This window comes from Didymosphaeria variabile, assembly GCF_027946475.1.
Source record: "Didymosphaeria variabile strain IMI 356815 chromosome Unknown scaffold_10, whole genome shotgun sequence".
NCBI classification, from domain to species: Eukaryota; Fungi; Ascomycota; class Dothideomycetes; order Pleosporales; family Didymosphaeriaceae; genus Didymosphaeria; species Didymosphaeria variabile.
In genome coordinates this window covers 172,945-191,212 of record NW_026611629.1, presented here as the reverse complement: position 1 = coordinate 191,212, position 18,268 = coordinate 172,945, and the positions used below count along the sequence as shown (strand labels likewise).

At 52.9% G+C, this 18,268-nt stretch overlaps 8 protein-coding genes across 8 annotated transcripts; 2 read left to right on the top strand and 6 right to left on the bottom strand.

Annotated features, from left to right (window-relative positions):
* Positions 1-883: 883 nt before the first annotated feature.
* N0V89_012117 (uncharacterized protein) lies at positions 884-2,036 on the bottom strand (the record flags this gene model as incomplete). Its single annotated transcript, XM_056220842.1, has 2 exons — positions 884-1,144; positions 1,209-2,036. The coding sequence occupies 2 exons, from the start codon at positions 2,034-2,036 to the stop codon at positions 884-886; spliced, it is 1,089 nt and encodes a 362-aa protein (XP_056064829.1).
* A 1,702-nt stretch (positions 2,037-3,738) lies between these two features.
* Positions 3,739-4,296, bottom strand: N0V89_012116 (uncharacterized protein; the record flags this gene model as incomplete). Its single annotated transcript, XM_056220841.1, has 2 exons — positions 3,739-3,926; positions 4,113-4,296. 2 exons carry the CDS (start codon positions 4,294-4,296, stop codon positions 3,739-3,741), a joined length of 372 nt encoding a protein of 123 aa, XP_056064828.1.
* A 1,542-nt stretch (positions 4,297-5,838) lies between these two features.
* On the top strand, positions 5,839-7,821 carry N0V89_012115 (uncharacterized protein; the record flags this gene model as incomplete). The annotated part of the gene is made up of 4 exons (XM_056220840.1): positions 5,839-5,912; positions 6,069-6,436; positions 6,578-6,912; positions 6,964-7,821. 4 exons carry the CDS (start codon positions 5,839-5,841, stop codon positions 7,819-7,821), a joined length of 1,635 nt encoding a protein of 544 aa, XP_056064827.1.
* A 721-nt stretch (positions 7,822-8,542) lies between these two features.
* On the bottom strand, positions 8,543-9,887 carry N0V89_012114 (uncharacterized protein; the record flags this gene model as incomplete). Its single annotated transcript, XM_056220839.1, has 2 exons — positions 8,543-8,993; positions 9,040-9,887. 2 exons carry the CDS (start codon positions 9,885-9,887, stop codon positions 8,543-8,545), a joined length of 1,299 nt encoding a protein of 432 aa, XP_056064826.1.
* Positions 9,888-12,127: 2,240 nt separating this feature from the next.
* Positions 12,128-13,177, bottom strand: N0V89_012113 (uncharacterized protein; the record flags this gene model as incomplete). The annotated part of the gene is made up of 2 exons (XM_056220838.1): positions 12,128-12,696; positions 12,748-13,177. The coding sequence occupies 2 exons, from the start codon at positions 13,175-13,177 to the stop codon at positions 12,128-12,130; spliced, it is 999 nt and encodes a 332-aa protein (XP_056064825.1).
* A 1,465-nt stretch (positions 13,178-14,642) lies between these two features.
* N0V89_012112 (uncharacterized protein) lies at positions 14,643-15,513 on the bottom strand (the record flags this gene model as incomplete). Its single annotated transcript, XM_056220837.1, has 3 exons — positions 14,643-14,885; positions 14,932-15,255; positions 15,307-15,513. 3 exons carry the CDS (start codon positions 15,511-15,513, stop codon positions 14,643-14,645), a joined length of 774 nt encoding a protein of 257 aa, XP_056064824.1.
* Positions 15,514-15,982: 469 nt separating this feature from the next.
* On the bottom strand, positions 15,983-17,102 carry N0V89_012111 (uncharacterized protein; the record flags this gene model as incomplete). Its single annotated transcript, XM_056220836.1, has 5 exons — positions 15,983-16,329; positions 16,390-16,626; positions 16,677-16,886; positions 16,948-17,036; positions 17,092-17,102. 5 exons carry the CDS (start codon positions 17,100-17,102, stop codon positions 15,983-15,985), a joined length of 894 nt encoding a protein of 297 aa, XP_056064823.1.
* Positions 17,103-17,518: 416 nt separating this feature from the next.
* Positions 17,519-17,986, top strand: N0V89_012110 (uncharacterized protein; the record flags this gene model as incomplete). The annotated part of the gene is made up of 1 exon (XM_056220835.1): positions 17,519-17,986. One exon carries the CDS (start codon positions 17,519-17,521, stop codon positions 17,984-17,986), a length of 468 nt encoding a protein of 155 aa, XP_056064822.1.
* Between the last annotated feature and the right edge of the window lie 282 nt (positions 17,987-18,268).

Sequence of the window (18,268 nt, the reverse complement as noted above, 5' to 3'; positions counted from 1 at the left end):
TGCATCTTTCACATCCTTACTGGTCTCCGGCTCCCGCCCATCTTCTGAAGGCCTTTGAACTAGAATCTCTTTTCTTTGGGCCTACCCAATGAGCCTCCACATCTTCATATTAACGTCCGCACCACCATAGCTCGTATGGTCACCTTCACCAACAAAGCTAACGAGTTGATATCTACTGGCGGGGAGGAGATGAAGGATATGACGGATGATGGGTACTGTATGATAATGTACATATGGAATCCTTAGCATCATTGGAATCCCTGCCGAAGTGTCACCGAGCGATCTCCCATGATCATCCCCCAGATTCCTCTTGCCACTGGGGACCTCGAGATATCCCGCCATCTCTTCCCGAGGAATATTCAGAACCTTTGAGCCATGAATTGGGCACTGGACCCTGAAATTTGACATCAGCGGGATCGCATGCGAGTCAAGATTCGTTTTCGCTCGAAGTACAGGCAGTGACTCGAGTAAAGCTTTTATCAACCCCGCGCAGTCAAAAATGCATGCGTCTGTGCCGGAGCTCCGATATCTACGTTCACGAAGTGGATTTAGCGAGTGCGGTGAATGGTAATTTGACGTAGAGTTTATGATGCAGGTGTAAGCATTGAGCTTGAGACTAAGCCGGAAATACGTGCGTTATTTGTGGCAGGGTGTAGACGTTGGATTGACCTTGTAATATGATGAGATATGTCGCTGTCTGCGAGCGAGTGTTGTGGTTGAACAGAGTAGCTGATCGGCAGTACTGGTGACGGTAGGCCTGTGAAGGCTTCGCGACATAGCATGGAGGGTTGGCAGTTGGACAGCGAGTCTGTGATTTATTGGTGTATATTGAAGTGCTCAACGGTGTGAAGCAGCTGTCTCGACTGCCTCTGCTACGTGTGGATCACGATAGCCCGTACGCTTTCTTCAATGATGAGATGACCATGCCATTCCACTTCTGACCCTCTGCGCAAATGTCGTCCAGTATTGCCGCTGTGTGTGGCATACCTGGCATCATGTAGTATTCTGCGTCGTTCCCGGCCGCCTTGAGCTTCTTGTAGTATTCGTATCCCTCGTCCCTTAACGGGTCCATCTCCGCCGTAACGACGAGCGCGGGCGCAAGATTCGCGAGTGACGGAGCATGGATAGGCGATACCGCAGGATTCTGCGACAGTGTTAGCTGTCAATTCTTGAACACCGGATTCCAAGATGCGACCGTCTCAACTTACATTGTACGTTCCCTTCGCTCTCGGCACCCCCAGGAAATGCCGCGCGAAGTATTCCATCCGCTCCCCACTCAGCGGCACCGTCTCATACATCTCCCGATAACTCTCGTACGGTGCGTCCTCCTTGATCCGCCCTTGCTCGTCGAACTGATCCATATCACACACTGGTACGTGCAATTGCTGCAGCACGAGCGGTATCCCCGCGTCCCGCGCGCGCTGAGCGACGACCGCGCTGAGATGCCCGCCTGCCGACGGGCCCCCGACTGCAACGCGTGAAGTGTCGAGGTGGAAAGGTTGAGCCTGCGTCTTCACAACGTGCAGCAGCCCATCCCACGCGTCCTCGACAGGGACGGGGAATGGGTACTCTGGCGAGCAGCGGTATTCCACGTCAAAGACCACAGCGCCCGTGCCGTTGACTATGCGTTTGCAGTGCTCCGTGTCCGTGTCGATGTCGCCAAAGACCCAACCGCCGCCGTGGTAGTTCACAAACACCGGCCTGCCTTTGCCCTCGTCCTTGAACGCGCCTTCCTTCGGCTCGTAGACTCTGATCTTTATCCTGTTCTTGCCATTGTCCACAGGACATTCGATGTCACTTATGCGGCCAACGTTTGGGGCGTCGGCGATTGCTTTGCCAAAGCTGGTGATGTACTTGCGAGGGTTGGCGCGGAAGTCGGTGATGGGAACTTGGTGCGTGTGCAGACGGCCGACAGCGTAGGCTTCATGGTAACGCACGAAGACCGGGTCGAAGCGAGCGCGCAGATGCGGGGCAATAGCGTTGAGCGGCGGGCGGGAGAGCGCGGCGGGCTTCAGGGCAGTGGACTCTGAGGACATCGTGAGTGACTACAGTGGATGGAGGACGAGAGGGAGGAACGTAGACTGGGCGCAGTTTTGGTACTTACCGGGGGACTCTTGGACAGTGTTCAGGATGTCTGTTTCGAGTAAGCCGGAGGATTGCAGCGAGCAGCAGCGGGGCAGAGACACGATTCAGGGAGGGGGTGCGAGTGGAGCGGTAGAGGATCGGCCCCGGTGTGGAAAAACCGGCGGGCCCGGAGCCATGGCCAATCACAGGCGATCCTCGTATCACATAAGCGGCAATATCTAAGGGACTACCCCATCCTGTCTCCAAAGACACATTCCTCCTGTGGTCTCATCGCGCTAGCGCTCGTTTAGTGCGTCTGTCATGTTTTGGGGCTGTTGCGACGCGTGAGGTGCCATGATTCTTGCCCCGTGAACGTGTATACGCACAGGTGCACAAATTGAAAGTATTGTGAGCATCGTTCGTCGCTGCATGATTGTAAGCTGGAACCGCCCGCCAGAAGTCTAGCCCCATCGCGCTGGAGCCAACCGAGAGGAAAAAGATGTGATCAAAGTCGCCATAGCGCTGTCTACCCTTGCTATGTATAAGGGAAGAAAAAGCTAAAAACATACAACAGCGGGTATTCGCTGCTGGTCACCCACGCAACTACTAATCCGCCGGTACACTGCTTATATATGGCTGAGCGGACGGGAAGCCTAGTTTTCAGTGTCCTATGGTCGTATGTGGAAGATTCCGTTGCAAGTACAGTATATACCAGCTCACGTCATTAGCTTACCGATACTCCACCATACGAAGAATAGCACGCAGCTCGCAAATACATGTATTCCAAAGCTCAAAGGATCACATTTGCCCTGAGCAGGATCTTAAACACACGTTAGAGTGAACTCTCTTATTCTCCTTGACTGAACTACCATCCTCAACAGCTGCCAGATGGGCGGAATAGGAGGGATAATTATAATGCTCGACCAAAGCAATGCAGAAAAACCAAGACTCAATCAAGGCCCTATGCAAGGCTACCATGCTATCCTCGTCAATGTAGTGTATTGAAACGGAACTCGTTTCCCCCTAGAATCGGACTATCTTGATAATTTCTGCTCACGGATGAACCTACATGCAAGAAAAGAGCAGATTACCGCGTCCGTGCACGGACGCCATCCGCTGCATTCATAGTTCTTTCAATTGTTCTTAACCAATCACCTCGACCATATCACACAAAGCTGTCGTCTCCGACATCAGGGTCGCTGCTCGAAAGGCGAAAGAAGCTTACAACCGGCCGGCTATCACTCTAGAGAAGACAGAGCTCGTAGCTCGTAGCTTGTGCAGTCACTCTAGGTAGCTGCTCGAGCTTATCTGAAGAAAGCCAGTGTGGAGTAATATGGTGCTTGAACATGACCCGCAACTGAAGAATCAGAACCCTGGGGAATCTGCTATCGAATATCTCTCGGGCGTGCATGAGTGAGGCCCCCCTGCGCATCTGAAGAGACTTCAGACGCGCCTCTGGCTAGAACATGTGACTCCCCATGTCGAGAGATTCTCAACTCCAGATATTCGCACCAGACTTCACACCTAGCATCACGAACACCAAGCTACACCACAGCAGCAGATAGAATGAGCGACATGTGAAGGCGAAGATCACGCCCTCAAACGTCTGCGCATCCTTAGCCACTTTCGAATCCGAAGTGTACTAAGCTCTAATTCTCCAAATTTGCTTTTAATTCAAAAAGTAGCTTTGAGTTCTACTGTGTCACTGTACGCTGGTGGAGCCGGCATCTCGGACATGTTGGCATGAGACGGCATCTCGGGCATGTTGGCATCTGGCAACTCCGTATGGACGCTCGCGCCATCAAGCTCCGGCGGCAACTTCGCTTTTTCGGCTCGTTTTCGGTGCGCTCGGAGTGCTATCGCTATGCAAGCAGTAAGCAATAGTAGACCTAGTGAAAGGCCGATGCCCAACCCAATTTTGCCTCCCTTGTCAAGATGGTGCGACTGGGCTGTTTGTGATGTCGTAGAGGGCGCGGCACTGCTGGTAGAAACTGTAGTTGCAATACTGGAGGAGGCGACATCAGTTGTTGTGTTCCCTGGAGATGAACTTGCATTGTCGTCATTGAACAGTGCTTCAACAGCTTGGGCGACCATTGTGAATAGACCATTAATTACGTCATCCGCGATCGGCGTCATATTCACAGTAGGCGTGAAATCGGCTGTGGCTGCTCGAACGAAGCCGACGTATATCTCGTCCAACTTATCGAAGGTATTTGTCTGGGATAGCACCATCATTGAAGGGCCTGCCGTGGGGTCAGCGGGGTCCCCGAAGAGGCCTGTGACGTTGACCCTTCCACGGGTGGAACAGGTATCGTCCTGGAGACAGCCCGGCGTGCGGACGCGTATAGTGTAATTGCCGGATGCAGCGACTGGAAGATGGAAGGTTGCGAGAGCTTTGGTTATGCCGGAGCCCGTGAGGTTGGCTGTAATGTAATCGCTGTATGAAGCACCCGACGGATGAGGAAACCAGGCGCCCGATATAGAGGTGCTCCCGGGCTTGCAGGTTGACTTTTAGGTCAGTAAAGTTGATACATGCAGCATTTATAGGCTCACATACGTTGCAAGTAGCGCTGGAGACATCAGATTGCGCCCAGATGGAGTCTGTGGATGCTAGTATAGCCAGCAGGAAGCACGCTAGTCTCATCATGATCTGCGTCGGTTGTCGAATGCTAATAGTTCGTCTGACGAGCATCTGTGATGCTTTCGAGCAAAGGGCTTACAGCCTTGCGCGGGGGTCATGGTTATATATAGGTTCGAACAGAGCGATGGTCTTCGAAAGTCTTGGCTTACGGGTAAGCATGAATTTCAGCAGGCGCCCATGACCGGATCCGGCTGAAATCTGCAGCTCAAGCTGCACGCGTTTAAATATCCAACGAATAAGGCATTAGGACCATCCGAACTAGGGGGCCGTTATAGGTATATTTAGGATCCCGGCTCCAGAAGGTGAATGCCCGCTTACGGTCCCACGAGGAATGACGGAGCGGCGAGGAAGCCTAGTTTTCAGTGTCCTATGGTCGTATGTAGGAGAACAGCCGATTTATGGCAAATATAGCCCCAGCTTAATCTAGCCATAAGCAAAAGTAACAAACTTGATCTTAGCGAATGACTTGTGAGAAACGCTCGTGTGTTTGTAATGGACAGAAGGATTGTGCTTCTGATTCATGGGAGGCTCTATGCTCCGTTATTTTCGTGACGCCGCGAGGCCGCCATCGACCCGTCACCTCGTCGCTGTCATGCAACTGACCTCGTGGCAGCGAGTAAAATATTGTGCAAGTACATCGCCACAACAGAGGTTCTGCTTCGTGTCATATTAATCATTCCATGGTCGCCACTCGTCGTTCCGATGAAGCGACCAGCCCTTGACAAAAGTTACATGTCGGCTCGTCCACGCTTTGGGTCGACCTCGGCAACATAAATCAGCACATTTGGCACAAATCGCCAGCTGGAGTGCAAGACGGTCGCATTGATACGGAGCGACCTCTGCCCAAACTTCCTATCCGGGCAAGTCCAGCTGGTCTCGAACGCAGAACACGAGACCCGAGGCCTACAAGAACGGAGGTTTGGACGTTCTTTTTGCATCGGTTGGGGCAATATGATGCTTATCGCTACCCGCGTTCTTATCGTGACACCGAGAATGCTATCTTATCACAACAGGGATCGGTAGTTGGTAGCCGACAGCAGGAGAGACAGCTACAAGTCTAGGAAATCATCCACGAATGTGCGGCAATTGCGTGTCGCATATTACCACCAAAGGTGACCATATTCCAGATCACGATGCTCGCGCTCAAGCGGCCCCGTCTGAAGGTCGGCCAGCCTGGGTCTGCTTTTGCGGAGGGCAATCAGCGATGGTGAGTCCATGTCCACCAGTAGCATCCGTTTCGAGTAATCGCGATTGGATGCTGGGCAAGTCGTCATGTCCCAAGTTACTCGGCAACATCGTCACCCTACACATCACACTCGTCTTGTATCAGTCCCTGATTCGAAGTCCTAATTCTGGTCGAAAGGACGAACAAAGATCTCGACCCCGTCCCCCGCCACGCCCGCAAGTGGGGCGTGACCTCTTTCCTCGCCTACTGGGTGTCCGACGCCTTCAACGCAGCAACATGGCAATTTGCAGCCGGAATCATATCCATCGGCCTAAGCTGGCGGGAAGCGATAGGAATCGTTGCGCTGGCTTTCTTTATCGTTAGCTTTGTGATCGCCCTCAATGGCGCGATTGGGGTAATACATCATGCGCCATTTCCAGTGCTGGCGAGGGCGAGCTGGGGTTTCTGGGGCAGCTACATTGCGATTGTGAGCAGAGCTATTCTGGCCATCTTCTGGTTTGCGATCCAGACTATGAACGGGGGAAATACGGTGAGGGTTATGCTTGGTAAGTGGACACTATCTCGTCACCGTCAGAAAGGGAGATTACGAAAAGAGCCGAGGAAGAGAACGATCACATCGCTTTCTTGGGATACAAGAGAAGTACCACACTCTATCTGAGACCAAAGACTAATCAGCCATTCGCCAGGCGCGATCTGGCCGAGCTTCTTGACGCTGAACAACCATATCCCGGAAAGCCAGGGCATTGACACGAAGTCGATGATATCCTTCTTCCTCTTTTGGCTGATTCAAGTCCCATTTTTGGTCATGCGCCCAAACAACTTGCGATGGCTGTTCATGGTGAAGAGCGTCGTGGTGCCGGTGGCGTGGATCGCGATCCTCGTTTGGGCGTTCGTGGCGACAGATGGCGGAGGTGATTTGTTTACACAGAAGAGTAAAATCGAAGGAAGTGCGTACAGTTGGGCATTTCTGAGCAGCCTGACGAGTGTGATTGGGAACTATGCGACGCTGAGCGTCAATCAGGTACGTCTCCACTCCTATCTGCCCAGAGGACACATGCTGACACGTTGTCAGGCCGACTTCTCGCGCTACTCGAGGGTTAGCGTGAAGTGGCAGATTATATACGTGCCATTCTTACCCATCATCTTCACATTCATCGCCTTCATCGGCATCGCCGCCTCCTCTGCCGGTGCCGCCCGCTACGGAACCCTGGAATGGGACCCCATGGCCCTCATCTCGCACTGGTCCTCGCGATCATGTCGCTTCTTCGCAGCATTTTCCTTCGCACTCGCGGCACTAGGTGTAAACATCTCCGCCAACTCTCTATCCGCGGCAAACGACCTCGCCGCTCTATTTCCCCAATATGTAAACATCCGCCGCGGTCAGCTACTTTGCGCCCTCATCGCGTGGGCCCTCGTCCCGTGGAAGATTCTCAAATCCGCAGGCTCGTTCCTCAATTTTATGTCTGCGTATGCTGTTTTCCTCGGCCCTATCGCCGCTATCATGGTCTTCGACTTCTACATAATCCACCACCGGCGTTACGATACGCTAGCGCTGTATCAACCGCACGGGATCTACCGATACTGGCATGGCGTAAACTGGCGCGCTGTCGTGGCCTTCATCGTCGGCGTCGCGCCCAATATGCCGGGGTTCATCAACTCCATCAATGAGAATATCGACGTTGGGGTGGGGAGCAGGCCGTACACGTTTGGATGGTTGTTGGGGTTCGTGGGGACGAGTATCGTGTATGTGGGACTGAGTCGGGTGTGGACACCAGAGGAGACGCTGATTGAGAGGGCGGTTGGCCCAGATGAGGTATACGACGCGGAAAGCGTGGATGAGGGGGTTAGTGTTGGGAATGGAAGTGGTGAGGATGGGTTGGAGACGGTTGAGAAAGGGGGGTGGAAGGGTAGGTTGGAGAGGATGCTATGAGCGGACGTGCAGCCTAGCTTCTCGAGCTGGGAGTCAGAGTGCGCAGATGACTTGTACGCAAATGGAACAGTCCGCCGAAATGAACATTAAAAAATCGGATTGTCGTGGTGGGACCTCGGGACACGCACGAACAGGTGTACACTAGTGTATGGGTGACGCGCGAACCGATGGCTTGGGCGATGCGCGGACTGGCGGGGCAGCAGCGTACCTGAGCTAGTTCATATCGGGGTAGAACGTCCCCGTAGGGCTACCGCTGCCTTATCGATAATGCAAGCTTACCGATACGGAGTGTAAGACATCACGGTGGTACTGCCCGTGTAGAGGAGACGGCGTTTTTAACACAGGCGATCACATGCAAAGCTGAACAGTAGGGAATGGAAAATCGCATTAACTAAAGTACGTTGGGTATTGTAGAGGCCGAAAAACAAGCTGAGCAGCTCGCCATGTAACACCTGACCGTATCCTAAACACCGGAGATGACCACACCGGAATGAAATACTGGTTTTACCATACCTCCATCGCGGTGGGGGTACCAAAAGAAGGAGAGGATAAGTAAAGAAACAATGCAATAAAGTAGAGATGATGCGCAGAAAGACCTGGCGCAATTCGAAGTCTGCTTACTCGTCCCGGGTGGACTTGTATGGGACGAGCTCGGAAGGCTAGCGCATGTATTACACTCCGTAAGAAACCAGAGTTCCAAAACTTTGAAGAAATCAGCCCATCAAGAAGTAGTGCCCTTCTTCTGTCGCTTCGTGGGGGGCCCTCTGTTGGCGTGGAAGTCTGGAAGTGCTTCCTTGATTGACCGAAGCCGATCTTCGCAGGCCCAGTTGATCAAGTTCTTGATATATACACGGAACTCCTGAACCTGACTGACCGACCGATTGGAACAGGTCATGACCAGTTTCGAGTAGTATGCTCGGGTGTCCTGCTCAGCCTCGCTCCAATGCACCCAAAGCATGGCTTGCCATGGGTCGACGGTGATTGAAAAGTGGCATGTCTCAAGAGTTGTGGGAGCATCACGCTTCGCTGCGTCGTAGAATTCGTACAGATAGTTGACGATGCACGCACCATCGCGCGCACCTTCGAATTGGGCGATAGTGAAGGACTCCCCGTTGGCGGGCTTGTACTGGGCAGTAAGAAATGGCATTAGAAGCTCCTCACATATGTCGAACCTGTCGTAATCAGCGTGGCGTTTCATGAGAATAATCTATAACCTACCTTGAGAGGTAGACAAACTCCTCATGGCTGGTGAAGGCCGTCTTCGTCGATGGATCGACAATGCCTTTCTTCGCGTACCCGAGAGCGGTATCCGGTCTGGCCTCGCTGAGAGCTCCCAGGCCCTTCACGATTTCCTCCGAAGCTGTGGGCAACCAGTCGGTTGACAGCCTGGTTTTCCCCACCGAGGCAAGCATCGGCCCAGGCTGATGAAAGGGAATGACCAACCAGGGCGCAATGTTGAAGAGAAAGATATCTTCATCGGAAAAGGCAGTATCCTGAGAGATTGTAACGACTTCTTTGGCGTTTGGCGATCGCTCGCCTTCGAGAGGCCTCTGGAGAACACCGGAAATAAAGTCTGCAATATCTTTGGGAAGTGCGCGCTTGGTGTCTGGCTGAACATTGTGTGCCCGTAACTTGGTGACTTCATCAATGGCCTTGGTTATGATATCGCTGCCCGCGGATGCACGGGAAGTATCGTCTTGACGACCGGTGTGACTTGTGGCGGGGGTGACAATGGAAGACTCCTGTAGTGTTGCGCAGCTCGAATCGCCGGAGAATTTTTGAACTGTCGCTTCGGTTAACGGCAGCGAACAGCCCCAGATTATTGGCGTTGCGGCTGGGGGCTCGGTAGGCGGGGTGTCGGGTGCGACGATATTGTTCGTAGGGGAGGCAGAGGTATCGATCTGAGACCCGTGAGACGCGTTCATGGGCAAGGCAGAGGTCTTGGGCGTGCTGTTGGGGACGGCGACGGGCTCTTCCGTCGGCGTGGACGCGAATTCGTGGGATTGCTGCATGGAGCCAAGGGGTGTTTTCAGGGAGTCGCCCGAGGAGGCGAGTTTCTTCAACATTTTTGTTGCGTTTGCGAGGGTAAGGGCTGTTTGCGCACCACGTTTTAGTCGCCGTTCGATGCTGGGAGTCGGTTATGAAGTAGCGCCGGACCCTTTCCTGCGCTTCAGGCTATGCCCAGGTGCAGGTGCTCTGACGCGCACGTGAGGTCCTTGCTGCAGCTGGCTGACTCACCATCTACCCGCACAATTTGGGTTGACACTGGCGGCTCTTACCAGCTCCTCAAATCGAGCAGATGCTGTGCAAGGACTGCGATATTTGTCTCGTGAGCCAGATATTGATTTGTCGTTTCGTCCAGGTAAAGACAAGAGCGCCAACGAGAGCTGTGTAGTATAATAATGAAGGAAAAGTTAAAGTTGGTTAACGTGGCAGCATCAACTGTGTGTTGAGGAGATCTGACGTTCAATAGCCAGGTTACTGGAAGAGAGGGTTCCGATATTTACGGCCAGCAGGGCTACTTCCTACGCGCTTGTATCCCTTCTTAATTGACTTTGTTCTCATCTATGTGTGAACATCGCGATTGATCCCAAAGCATGCCTATCTGGAATATATTTGCTTATAAATGAATTGGTCTATAGTTGAAACGAGTCTATGGCTCCATAACAAGTAAGTGTGAAGGGCCTTTATGGTTTCGAAAGGGAAGGGTACCTATTACAATGGTGGCAAATTCCGCAAGAAAATCACCTCTATAACTTTGAAAAACATCGAAGTCGGAAGTAGTTACAGAACAGGCTAGCAGATCTTGCTGTGGGGTGGAAGTAAACTTCTAGGGTGCGGGTGGCCGTACTTGTCTTGCATAGCCTTTACTTCACACGTCTTGCTTGCTTGCTTGATCAAGAGACACCACGAAGCAACCCTGCGTGACCGTGGCGTTAGAAGATCCCAGGACGTGCATCTCATCACTCATTGCAAGAAGCCGTCCATATAAATAAGAGGATCTGACATTCCGAGTGAACATCATCTTCACATCACTCATCTAGAGATCACGGAGTCTCAATGACTAGAAAACTAAGCGTGTGCCATCAACTCGTCGTTTCAACAATCAGTAATTGGAGAGTTTAAAACAGAAAGTGTTATCGTACTAGTACACGGTTTGTATCGGGAGTCACGCGCACGCTAGCCTTTATCTCTTGTTTAAACATAAAGATGAAGCAACAGGAGAACCAGCAGATGTCCTGTGATCTGACCGGCGCAAAGGTCAAGATCCAGAACCTTGAGCAGGCCACTCCGATTTCTTGAACTCCACTCCATTTCCACAAGTCATGACTTTGCTCATGCAACGAATTGACGCAATTGGCTGGCGCTGGCGGTTTTCTCAACGTTACTTCCCACACCAACGCACTTCGCAATGCTACGCCCTGTTTCAGCAACCCCACCGCTTATGTTGCAGGCGCAACCAAAGACTCCGCATCTATCCCCCTTCCGAGAAGCCATCCGCACTTCAAAGTGCGTTTTTCGTACGTCGATCTCCACCGCACCTCTCTCCATCCTACCCACGACAGCTACATCAGGTCCTCCGCACCCTTAGCCAGCCAACACACAGCGCTTGCGTCCTTCCCACCTCCATCCGAAATAAATTCTCCCAGTCTCACGTACAGGCTTTTCGGGTATCGGTAGCGCGTTTAGGACACAGAGTGTGCAAAGTGTTTGCCTGTGTTGTCACAGAGTTTGGCGTTTTGGCGATAGAGAGGCTAGGTTGGGCTTGGAAACTCGTCCCGGTGGGCCAGGCTAGTGAGTGACGGAGGGGTAGAGAGGAATTCAGGCAGATGTAAGTGCAAGGAGGATGGGGTCATAGAGTAAGAACAGTAAGTACGGTTGAGGTCGAGGTCAACGGTCTGAATGGCGCGGGCATAGACGGTTACAATGCGATCACATTCTAACAAGTATATCAGGCATGGGTTTCATTCTCTAGGAACGCAAGGATACCATTACTGGGAAGACATCTGAGCAAGCAATGCTGCGGAAAAAGGCCCCATCGTATACTCAGAAACGCAAGACAGTCAAAACAAAGATCGAGCATGTGAAAGCGAGGATACTTCAGGAAATGTCTGATCCATGGGCAGCGAGGGGATCACAGATGTTGTGAGCCTTGCCGCGCCATAAACCAAGGTCTCCCGCAGCTCGAGATAAGCTGCGCTAGGGCGAAGGAGGTAACGGTGTCCTGATGGTTGTGTCGGCAGAACCTTCCATAGCCTCACCGTTCGCTAGCCTCCAATGCTCGATCTTCTCAGCTACGCTCATGCTAGCCTTGTTCGTGTGACACAAGTGATCGAAGACACCGCGGGGAGAGGATGCGGGAGACTCCGCGTGTTGGGGGAGCCTTCTCTGGAGTAGAATTGAGGCTTTTCCTATCGCAAAAGGCGGAGTTGAGGGTGGTGGAAGGAGCGATGTTGTCGACGTGTACAAGTTCATGGGCCAAGGTAGTGGCCTCAGCGCGGGGTGTGAGACTAGCAGGCGGCTTGGTGACTGCAGTCGAGGTGCGCTGCTGCGCCAATTGACCGCCCTCCCAGTACAGATCCACAAGATCGCCAATGTCGTCTTCCAACCGACTCAAAGAGAGCGGCAGATCTATTGTCGGTCGCATACGCGCGACGATGGCCATAGGATCGCCTGACCACTGTAGACAGTCCTCCACCCAGTAATTTGAGCCGAGAGGGCCTAGTACAGTGTAGACAGTGTACAGGCCCCATTCGAGCGGTGGGTAACAGTCTGACCGTTGAGCCTGGCAGTACTCTGCGTATTGTTCCGCGGTTGGTGCTCTTCGAGGTTCATTGCTTGCATGCGACATGAGTTCGGCTTGCTTGAAGAATTCTTTCGAAAAGGTGAGTATCACTCCCATACTGGGCTGATGCTACGGCTTACTAAGGAACGTGGGCACGATGAACATCCGAGTACCGATTCTGCTGAAGGCGTTCCTGCAGAGGAGGCACAACCACAAGACATTTCCATAGGCGTGGATGTCGGTTGATAGTAAGCCTGCGGACTGCCATCGCTCCTGATCCCAGCTGTTCCCAGGGAAGACAGGGGCGGCTTTGAGCGGCGGTATTGCGTATGGGCCACAACGCCAGCAGAGGTTGCCGTAGTGGCCTTGGAAAAAGTGCTCGACCGCTGAAGGGAAGCTCACATCCGTAGAACGAGAGCCATCACTGCTGCTAGGACATGCAGATTCTCCAACGTCGATGTAACTCAGACGCGCAATGTTGTCGCTCGTGTCCGGGCTCGCGTGCGACTGTGCCGGCGTGGCAGCGTCGATGTTGGGGGCACAGGCGCCAGGGCTGGTAGACATGCCCATTACGTGGTCGCGAGTCGTGCAGTTGCACAGAGGTGTTGACGGCGGTAGTTGGGGTGTAAAGGTGCGTGGTTGGGCGGCCGCGTCGAAAACTCACACAGCAGCTGCGCTTTCTTGTGCGATACTTGACGTCACACATCGCGACCTTGAATGCCCTCTCACGGCTACCGGCCTTTCACCGGCACACCATGGGGGAGACGGACCGTCTAACCGCGAGCCATTTCTACAATACCAACTCCCCCCACTAAAGGAGTATCCATTTTGCAGTACCGAGTCAAAAGTCTGAGCACATTCGGCTCTTGTATTGCATGAGCTGCTGCGATACGCTGACTTGGTGCTGCATTGTCGAACAACCTTCGCCGCCCGCCGTGGTTGCAAGCTCTGAAGAAGAGCTTGTACACCTTCTGAAACACCAAAGCAGCCCCGCGACTCAGCATGGCTGATCGTCCGGATAAAAAGGGGCATCAGCCAGATTCGCGTGCTCACTCAGATTTAAATCACGAATCTACCCACCGTCAAGCCCCGTCAGCGGCTGATGAGCATGCTTCTGCCCGTCAGGGCGGAGGTGTGGTTGGTGTGCCCACAGTGTCATGCATCTAGCTAGAGGAGGCTATTAGATGTATTAAAGTAAGGTAAGATTAGAGATACACTAAGGCAGCGAAATTGGTCAAATGGCATACAGACGCCCAGAGGTAGGGACTGGAAAGCACCTGGACGGGTTCCAAGTATCTGTTCAGGTCGGTGACAGGCAGATTCATTATGGAGCTTTTGTTCCCTATCGATATGAGCTTATGGAGATCTAGTGCACTGGTATTTCGGTCTCCTGAAGGCGAGATATAGTAGGTAGTAGAGGACTGGGTAGTCCTCTGAAAAGGGGAACAATTGGCACTTATACATTCCACATTCCACCATGAGGACTATGGGCGATAATTTCTTTTACCTGTATAGGAATCTAGGGGCGACTTGTCGATGACTAGTTAAGGTTGCGCTGGAACCCGAATTGGCCTTAGCTCGTCATCGGCAGCTTCAGTCCCCGGGTTCCAAGGCCTTGTGAGGGTCAGTCGCGTGTTTTGGTGGTTTTATGTTATGAATACACCCACAACAAAGCAAGAGTCAGGTTTGGTGGTGATGCGGAAAGTTGCGACCGCGACATGAGGATATCGCAGCCCCAGTAATCTCCCCCACTGCCCATTTTCAATCTTTGACTGGCAATCCAGATGCCGACATGTTGCTGTAGCACCAGTTACAAGAACCGTAGATTGTACGCTTTACAGGTAATGAAGCATATCTATGCCACCCAACGGCATACGATGACTTCTGTATTCGATGACTGCACGAAAGCAGGCGCCTCGCTCGATCCTGACGAGTCGTGCATTTGTATGCCCACCTCTATCTATTAAGCCTGAATACACGTGTTTGAACAATATGCACCCCACAATTGGTGTCTCTTGCCCGTTCAATAGTCACTCTAACCGTCAACATCCATGTCTCCGCCATCACTCCCCTCGTCGGTAGCCACAAAGTCACATAGCGACCCAGCGTCATCTTGCTCGTCGAGCATCTTGTCCTCGAGCAACTCAGCGATATGCGGGTAGCGATGATCGAAGCTGCTGGTGATATCGGGACCACGGCCCATCCGTGGGCGGCCTTCATCTGCGTTGTCCACTTTGCTGTCCGATTCGACTCGTGCTTTCCGAAGTCGTAAATATCTCTGCAAGAAAGTTAGTCAAGTACAAAAGAATGCAAGTTTGACATACCGCAGTGTCTACGGCCAAGGTATCTTTCTCACTGGCGATATGCCTAGAACTATCTTCGTCGTGTATCTCAATGGGATTGTCTTCGGTACCCTTGGTACCCCGCTCGACTTTGATGATGAACGGCTCCTTGACCTCTGGCCGTATCCATCGTCCTTTGTGGAAGAAGCCTCGGGTAGCAATCTGCTCCGCCCGACGGTCTCTGGCCTTGTCCTGACGGGCGAGCTCCCGCCTCTGCCACGCCAAATCTTCTTCTCGTTGCGCCAGGAGCGAACGAATCGATGGTGCCGTTGCTTCTTCTGAAGAGCTGTTGGGAACAACGCCTGCCTGTAAGCCTTGGTGAGACTAGCTTCTCGACATACAAATTGCTCTACATACCTCTGTCGTTTGCTTCAAAATCTTCGACACGGCACAACTACCAGAGACGGGCTTCTTCAGAACTCGATAGCCTTGCGGCAGTGTCGCTTGCTTCGTAGCCTTCTTCGGCCTGGTTTGGGTCCTCGCCGTCTTCTTGGAACGTTTTGGAGGCCCCAGTGTCATTGTCTTGGGCACATTGAGGGTCGCATTCTTTGCCGTTGGAGCCATCTATGAATGTAACTAACGACCAGGTCGTGAAGAACCAAATGAAAGTGGGATACCGTAGGTACTGACGTTGGCTGGCGGTGGATTCTGTAAAATAAGGGCTTTCTTCGACGCGTCGCGCGCTTGCCGAACCGAGATTTGGTTCGCGTTATGACGCGCATCAGTGAGAGTGAGTGTGAACGAAGCAGCATGGAGTATGTCACCCCTCTGCGCTCTGCCGTCGTGTAAGGAAGAAATTGACAATCGATGTATTTGTTGAGATGACAGAAGTTTTCGAGATTGACACTAGTGAAACGCAAGAATGTTCCGCCATTTAACGCGACTTGTCCATGATATCCTGTCTAGAATGCGATCTTGCGATGAACCAACTTTGAATCGTAACCATGACTAGGGCACAATCGAGGCTCCATATGTCAACCTGGTCTAATAGGTAGAGTTGTAGCGCGATCCAGTCCCGGGAAAATTCAGCTTGTCACCACATTCTTCGCTGATTCTTGATCTTCCGTATTCTCTCCATCAACTTCTTCTCCTCCTTCAGTTTCCGGGTCTCCTCTTGCTCATCCTCGAGACGGGTACGCACCTGCTCTTCTCGGTCTTCCTGCTGTCGTCTGAATAACTCTGCCGTACCTTCATCGTCGAAAACGTGCCTCACTGATCCCGCCCAGACAGCAAACTCGGGAATGGGCTCGGTGGGTTGTCCGGCTGGAAGGCCCTTCTTGCAGAGAGAAGACGAGGCTGAGGGGGATCCGTGGTCTCCGCGGGAAGCGCTGCTAGGGCCGTGTGACGGAATATCCGGCGAAACGATTTTTGAAGAGCCTGCTACGGCAAAAGGTCAGAGACATTAGCTGTACACGGCTTTCCAGTGTATGAAAGTCTCACCGTGAGTGCTTGCCGATCCTTTCCGTGGATTCGGGGTAGCTGAGCGGCCTCGTTGTCGGCCCTCAACCTTTGACAGCGAGCTGTCGTCTTGTGACTTTGTCTCGACTGACTCACTATCTGCGCTTGCTGCAAGTAAATCCGATTCATGTTGGCGGACGTATTGCTGAAGGTCGTGCTGGAAGTCTGACAGCCACCTCGCTGACGTTTCTTGAGCTGTGTCCTCAAGCGGGGAATCATCTGTGACATGTCAAATCGACTGTAAAATTCGATCGAGAGGGAAGCCATACGGAATGTCGAGAGTGACAGTGCGTCGCCTGCTGCCACGCCTACGGCCTGTTCCGTGTTCCCCTGGGAAGGTTCCGCAAGCATGGCATCCATGAACGCCGTCAGATTAGCAGGCAGTGCAGGCATCTCCGGGGAGTGGGCTATTTTGCCGTACTGCTCGCATATGTGACGGAATTGCTCGCGCAGAGCCCTGCTGAGGGACTCATCCCCATCTTGGAAGAATCACGTCAGTCGATTGTCGCAGAGTGGACGCGCACCGGGACCGATACATACACCACTGCCTTGATAGAGTCTCGAAGTCCACCTCCACGCCGGTAAAGTCGAGCATGCGCAGCAGAAGTATGAAACGCTCTTCATCGGTCCTGTAGACATTATCAACAACTCGTACGCTCATGCAGATGCGAAGTAAACACTTACCGCTTGTCCATGACGGATGCATAGAACACGACTCGGTGTAGCAGCTGCCAAACATGATGGATGGTAGCTAGATTTGCAAATGAGTATACAGCCCACCTTGTTATGGTCTGTGCGCCGAAATTGTAAGTGAAGGCGGAGTGGAGACTCCAGAGGTGGGGAACGCGTGGCTAGGGTACGGGATATGTCTTGTTCGCAGCCGGCCATGGACGCTGCCTGATGAAGCCAGATCGCACCTTCGACGTATAACTCCATCGCTCTGCGCGCCACACACCTCGCACGCATTCGCCTGCAGTACTGTCAGCGCCGATAGGCCCGTGGCTGGGGCAGCGATTGCCTTCCGCTGCCGTGGAATCGCGACTTCCCTCCACGGGGACCTTCTCACACCCGCTGCCACCCCTCACCGCTTGCGAGCCTCTTGCATCCACCAATGGTCGAACAACTACAGGAAGACACTGCCGCCCTCATCGCTCGACTTGCAGATACCAACACTGCTGCGGTCAAGCGTGCCCTTCTCGATGCTGTGGAGCGCTTTGACGCGCTCGACCCCATCGCCCTCTCCAACCTTCCAAGACGTGAACGAACCGGCGGTGTGGAGACGAAGAAGGCGACTACCTTACGCGAAGCGCATAGTCGATCCTGGCCTGCCGCGCTCTGGCTCGGAGCCCACCGCCATCTCCGACAGTTCCTTGACGAATTCACACGTGGGCTTACCCTACAGAAAGGTTCCACCGTTGAACGCAAGATAACACATAGCAAGGCCGTGTTAGATCGCTGGGGGTCTGACTTCTGGTTCCAATTACGCTCTGCCGACGCATGTTTACCAGGCAAACCTCCGCTATCTTCCCGAAACCCGCAGAAACGAATCATGAATGTCTATCGCCAGCAAGAGCGCTGAATATCCACCACACTCCCGCTTCTCACAACCGCACATTCTAGTTAGTACCAGTATCAATGTCTGATTTGGTTGAGTATACCCAGGACTTACGATCCGTGAGTGCCGCCATTGACGCATTACAGTCTCGTCGGTTCGAAGACATGGTGGGGGAAGGTTGCGATACTTGATATGAATGAATTGGGAACGTGATCCGAATGTAAGTGAATGAGAGGAGAGGTATATTGAGTCCATCTAGAAAGCCTATCTAGACGGCCCATCTTGAGAAATGGGGGTATCTTGGAA